The sequence below is a fragment of the Ceratina calcarata genome, unplaced genomic scaffold, assembly GCF_001652005.2.
Source record: "Ceratina calcarata isolate Rehan_Ccalc_2016 unplaced genomic scaffold, ASM165200v1 scaffold1408, whole genome shotgun sequence".
NCBI lineage: Eukaryota > Metazoa > Arthropoda > Insecta > Hymenoptera > Apidae > Ceratina > Ceratina calcarata.
In genome coordinates this window covers 1154-7439 of record NW_017135207.1, presented here as the reverse complement: position 1 = coordinate 7439, position 6286 = coordinate 1154, and the positions used below count along the sequence as shown (strand labels likewise).

The following is a 6286-nucleotide window of genomic DNA, read 5'->3' as shown; positions in this document are numbered from 1 at the left end:
TTTGTACATTTGCCCAAAAACAGTCAAAATGACTTCCTTGGGCAATCTAGTGTTAATAAATCCGAGAGGTAGATTTGTATTAGTGTCGGGGTGTTTCCCTTCCCAATTCCTTTGTGGAGGGCCGGTACACTTACATTAATTAATAAATCGGAGGGGAACACAGAATTTATTTAATTACACGGAATTCCGAATTTCCGTGTGCTAATAATGACTTTCTTGTATTAGAGTCTTGTACCTTCTCGAGATTCATCAAACATTAAGTTTTTTAGTTTATTTAACATTCTTGTAGCTTCCTGTTTAGCTAATTCCTTCGTTCTTGCAGTGCCGATTTCAATAGGACTGGTCACGTTACATTGAATATCGAAAGTTTTATCGTTCGCAGGTCCATCCTCACGGACCAGTTGATATTCGGGTGTATTTAGGTTATTGTTGATACACAATGTTTAGAGATCAACGACCGTATTTTCAAACTGTTCACTTGATTGTCTTGGCGGTATTTTTAGATTCAGAGGTTCAATATCAGGAAGTGTTGTAGCGGCTCTTAGTAGTTGCGGGTCTTGTCTAATAATAATTTGCAGCATTGCACTTGCAGCCTTATTTTTTGCTTCTTTCTTTGATCTTCCTTTACCTGTTACCACTAAATTGTCGCAGGAATCTTTGTATACGAAAGTATTTATATGGGTTCCTTCTTCATTAATTATGAGGTCATAAATAGGAACCTTTTGTTTTTTCATCATTATTTCTTGTAGAATAGATATTGGAGTTTTTATTTGTGTCATCTTGATCCACTTTTAGCTCTTCTAATGATTTGCTAGTTTCCAATGATTTCGCTCCGGCCTTGATATTTTGATTCGATTTTATCTGAATTCACTTGTGTATACCAGTATTTCAATTTTCTCGTATTCCCGTTGTGCCTGTAAGAGAAATCGTTCTTGTTCCAAATTTACTTCGTTTTCTCTTCGAGCCTTTTCATTCGCTAATTTTTGAAGGTCCTGAACGAAATGTCTTTGTGCTGTTCTAATAAAGAGATTGATCCAGAAATTGTCCTGATTTTGTTCAGCTTCTTGATTCATAAGTGGATTATTTTCTAAATTTAACTAAATTATGAATTTTGCAATTGAAATTGAATTTTATACGTATATGATTTTTTCAGTGTCTAAATCTTTCTTAGTTGATTGTTCGCTTGACCGTTCTAGTCTTTGATTAACTTTATTTTCGGTTCTAGATTTGTCCCTTTCCATTAGCTGAAGTTCTTGCATAAAATGATTTTTGTCTGCTTTGTTAAGGAAGTCAGTGAAAGTTTCGTTCTTCTTGATAGATTTCGAAATATCCTCTTTCGGCATTTTGAAGTAAATTGATTTTAATTCTGTTGTTATTAATACGGAGTTCTTTCAATTCTGTTATTTATTCTTGTTTCAACAAATCCTGAATACCGTTTTTCAAATTCTGTTTTTGGCGAATCCCACCGCTGTCACCAAAAATTTACCTGTGACGTCTTGGAGGAGAAAACGTCACAATGGAGGAGGGAAACCGGACGACGGACCTGTGCGCCTTGGAGCGGCTCGAGGGTCACTCAGATATGCCACTATTATTATTGATAAGGCAACGGTTGACAAACAACTCAATGCCTTGGTGAGACAAACTCCACTTTTATCCTTTTAATATTTTAGGTTTATTCAATACACTTTTATAACCATGTCCTCTACATAACGCATTCTATATCAGAAGTAAAGTCCGGTACACACGAGATGACGAGCACAATATCACGCATGCGCGCATTGGTAAATTAAACTACTTTCTTAACACTCCTCCCTCAATGCGAGCATGTAAATTCTTGATATTATGACAATAATTTCGAGAGAAAAAAAACCAAACCATGTGTACATCTTAATATTAAAACATCTTTTAAACCCAAACCACGAACACAAAACCAATGCTTTTGCTTATTTAAAGCTTTTGTTAAACCGTCGGCTATCATTTGTTCAGAAGGCAAATATTCTAGACATATATTCAGTTCTCTTATTGCATCTCTTGCGAAATGATACCGCAAGTCAATGTGCTTGGAAGGGAGTGTGGTGGAGTATGATGTATAGGATTCTTTGCTAGTAAATTTGCACTCTGATTGTCGTTGTACAATTTAAGATGGACTTTAATGCTTAGTTCTTCCAGAAAGTTCTTTAACCATATGGCCTCTTTGACTGATTCTGCTATTGCCATATATTCGGCTTCGGCCGATGATAGCGCGACTGTTCTCTGTTTCTGCGACTTCCAAGACACTGCCCCGTTATTTAACATAAACGCGTATCGTGTAAAGGATTTTCTGTCGATTTTATTTGATCCCCAGTCAGCATCTACAAAGCCAATCAATTCTTTCACCGTCATCCCCTTAAACGATAAACCTAAGTTGGCTGTTTTCTTTAAGTACCTCAATATTCGCTTGGCCGCAATCCAATGCGAGTTATCAAAGTTAGAAATAAATTGGGACAAATATACTGTACTTTTCATAATATCAGGCCTTGTACATACTGATAAATACATTAATGCTCCAATCAACTCCCTATATGGCGCATTCACTTTGCCAATATTGGCATCATTCATACGAGAACCATCTATTTCAGAAGGCGTGTCGCTTGGCTTACACTCTTCTATTTTAAATCTCTTGAGCAGTTCTGTAATGTATCTCCTTTGAATTAGCATTATCTCATTATCTTTTCTAATAATCTCTATGCCGAGAGAATACTTCGCTTCACCTAAATCTTTAGTAATAACATTCTTCATTAAGTGTTCCTTAATTAGTCTAATCTGGTTAATATTATTACTTGCAATCAATAGATCATCAACATACACAAGTACAATTGCAAGTTCACAACCATTCCTATCGAAATAAATACAGGGATCAGACAATGACTGTTTCAGATTCACTCCCTTTAGAATCGTTTGTACCTTCTGATTCTACTGTCTGCTCGCTTGTTTCAACCCATAAAGCGAACGATTCAATTTGCAAACTTTATTATCTAATTGATTGATCCTTTTCGCGTTTTATTATAATTTCAAGAAAATATTCTAAGTTACTTGGAATTTTCATGAAAATCTCCTCATCTAAGTATCTATTCAAAAAGGCGGAAGCAACATCTACTTGATGAATCGATAAATTGTATTCTACTGCTAAGGCCATTAGGATTCTTAAAGATTCCAACCTGGCAACAGGTGAGAAAGCCTCATTATAATCAATGCCTTTCGTTTGAGAAAAGTCCCTCGCTACTAACCTAGCTTTTCTACGATTAAGACTTCCATCACTACTAACCTTATTGCTTAACACTATCTTATTGTCCACTATATTTTTCTCTTTAGGAGAGTCTACTATGGTCCAAATGTCATTTCAACCATTTCAATAAACATTTAATTTCTTGTACTATGGCATGTGTCCCCTCTCTTCACTTTGAATTGCTTCTTCCAACGATATTTCAGCAAAATTGGCAGTTGCATCTAAGAAAACGTCGTCTTCTAATTCATCATAGTTGCTTATGCATTCATTTATATCGCTGTCGGCGGTATTGTATTGTTTTCTCGGACTTCCTGGCCTACCCGTCCTTACAATCCTAGGTCGACCTGTTAATCTTCTCTGGGCTGCTTCAACGTTACAATCCTTTGGATTTGTAATTTCTGGATTTTCCGAAATAAATATGTCTACGTCATTACAATCTTTCAGATTCTGTTCATCATCTCTATCTTCTCGGAGTATAGTTAGATTATTGTTTACGCTTTCAAAATCTTTATCGTTCATTCTACACTCTATTTTCTCTAAAAATTTTGACATCTCTCGAAACGATAACTTTTCTAGTTGATTTTACCTATATTAAAAATACGTATAAGTCGGAGGAGCTGCATTGCGTATCATGTGTCTCCGCACATATAATACAAATCCGGAATTTTATCCGACGAAGAGATTAACGGTTAGTTAGTAAGTCGATAAATTAATTTATTATATGTTTGCGAGAATTTAAAATAAACGGTACGGTTAAGCCAAATGCTAGACGAATTTAATCCGCTTAGCGCTTAATTCGCGAGAGAGGATCTCTCATACACTCGATCCTAGTTTTTCGAGAGATATTCGAAGGTGTTTCCTTCGATCTTTGTAAGAAGCGAGTTTCGCTGGTAGAGCAGTGCACTTCGGTCGGGACCGTTTAAAGCCGGAAGCCCTTTGCCCTGTGTGGTGATCGAAATTGCAGTTTGTCACGTCGTCGTGATCATATTGTCATCATATTGTTACGTCCCGGTGGACCGAGACGTAACGCGCGTATCGGACCGGTCCTTGAAGAGGAACACAGCCCAGGGAATACACGGTTTACTGGACGACGGACCACGAGTGCCTCGGAGCGGCTCGAGGGACACCCAGGTATGCATATTTAATTTACGTAGAATTTATTATGAATTGAAATTTTATTAATTAAATTTATTTTTATTTGTCGTGCAGGTTAGGTGGGTTCGCCAATCCTACAATTCAACCCGGTAGACGACTGAACGTCCCTGCAGGCGTGCGGATTGGTATAAGGATATCGGAGAAAAATAATAAAGCAATGGATTTAAAATAACTTTGAATAATATTTGTTTTATTTATTTAACCTTTCTGCATCCTACACTATCCTTGCATATAAAGTTTGACTTCCTTTACGCAACGATTTAATAATTCGTTTGGAATCTCTGCGTGATTTGCTACTTTAATCACGTTGTCTGTATTAATTTCCTCGTGAATAATTGTTTCTACATCTGAATCGGATTCTATTATTATGGTGGATGCTTGCGAAACGGGCGAGTAACACGGCCTTTCCGGATGCGATGTTTCCTTGGGTAAATTTAAAAATGGCAGTTGATCCTTTAATTGCTTAATAATTTGTCGTTGTAATCTTTTCGAACGTTCTTTGGCACCGGAACGTCTAGTTCTTTTATTAGGCCTGCGTTTTCGCGTACGTCCTTGTTGCTTGCGGATCTGATACAATACGCCAGTTAAAATGGCTTATTTGAATAATAGTAAGTTCAATATTTTATACGGTGAACATTCTTACTTGAGTCCCATCCATCTTGAGTTCCGGGAGCGCTTTGGTAAATGCTCGGCTAGGAACTGACTTATAACTAAGAGCTTGATGGAAGAGGCGGGAGCGACTCACAAGTAGCTTCTATACCAGCTTCTTCCTATGGTTAACGGGAGCGACTCACAAGCAGGCATCGCATATTTTTTCGGTCGGCCGGAAAGTGGGGACGACGCGACCATGGCGGGGTCTAGTACTTGATGGGGATATGCTAGGAATGGTCAGCGAAGGCGCATGAGGGGAATAGTAGTGGGGCTCGAAATACGGGCGAAAAACAGGGGAAGCGAGCCGTGCGGGAAAAAATATGCGCACCCTGCTCACAAGTTGCTTCTATACCGGTTAACCCCCTACTTAAATCTATAAAGAGGAATGGTCTTCTTAAAGAATGTTCTTTGTAAATTGCAATGATCAAAATGTTAGAAGTTTAATATATTTTATCAATGTAACAATGAGGACGTTTATTGATTCTAATTTTATTAATATTCACTTCTAAATTAATTAACCGAACTGGATGCAGTAAGGTAATAATCAGATTCTTCCTATTAATATCCTTGATAGAATTATTAATGAATTAATTGTTGATGATGGTTTAATTGATTAACACTTTTATTAAATTCACAATGGATTAGATTGATAACAATGTTGAATATAATTAAATTATAGTAATTAGACTCTTACTCGCACTTTGACAGAACTGGATGAATAGCGTTGACACGTTGAATAATTATATATTTCACTTGAACTGACAGAATTTATAAGTCGACTGACTCGCGTCGAATGATACTACTAAGTGTCTGAACTCGATGACGGCTGATGCACGACTTACTATGGTACTGAACTGGATGACGCTCTGTGCGGAACTCTGTCTCTACTCTCTACTGTGTTACAAGTTCAAGTGTCTGCTCGACTGTCATGGCGAACTATATATAATACGTTTCGCGCTCGCAGTGGGAGTAATTAGTCGTGGTGAGAGCTTCGTCGTAAGAGAGAAATATGCTGATGCACTGTCAGCAAAAATGCACGTGTGGCTGTTACTCTACGTGCTTTTGGCTGATAGCTATTTAGCACGTCTACGTGGGATCACCATAGCGCGGACCACGTGCACATCTATCAATATCCGGTCTTATCTATATTTTGCCGGATCATTTGGAATGCGCTGGGACCATTCGTCCGTTTATGAGATTAATATGATTAAACTA

General features: G+C 37.5%; 2 protein-coding genes across 2 annotated transcripts in view; both read right to left on the bottom strand.

Annotated features, from left to right (window-relative positions):
• The window catches only part of LOC113465024 (uncharacterized), a 9520-nt gene extending 3571 nt beyond the window's left edge, over positions 1-5949 (bottom strand). Inside the window, exon 1 of the mRNA XM_026818241.1 lies at positions 5766-5949. The gene's annotated coding sequence lies outside the window, so the exon portion shown is untranslated. The remainder of the gene's footprint in view (positions 1-5765) is intronic.
• On the bottom strand, positions 4583-5410 carry LOC113465028 (uncharacterized). Its single transcript, XM_026818243.1, has 2 exons — positions 5064-5410; positions 4583-4987 (listed from the first exon to the last, which is right to left on the bottom strand). The coding sequence occupies exons 1-2, from the start codon at positions 5076-5078 to the stop codon at positions 4640-4642; spliced, it is 363 nt and encodes a 120-aa protein (XP_026674044.1). The 5' UTR covers positions 5079-5410; the 3' UTR covers positions 4583-4639.
• Positions 5950-6286: the final 337 nt, after the last annotated feature.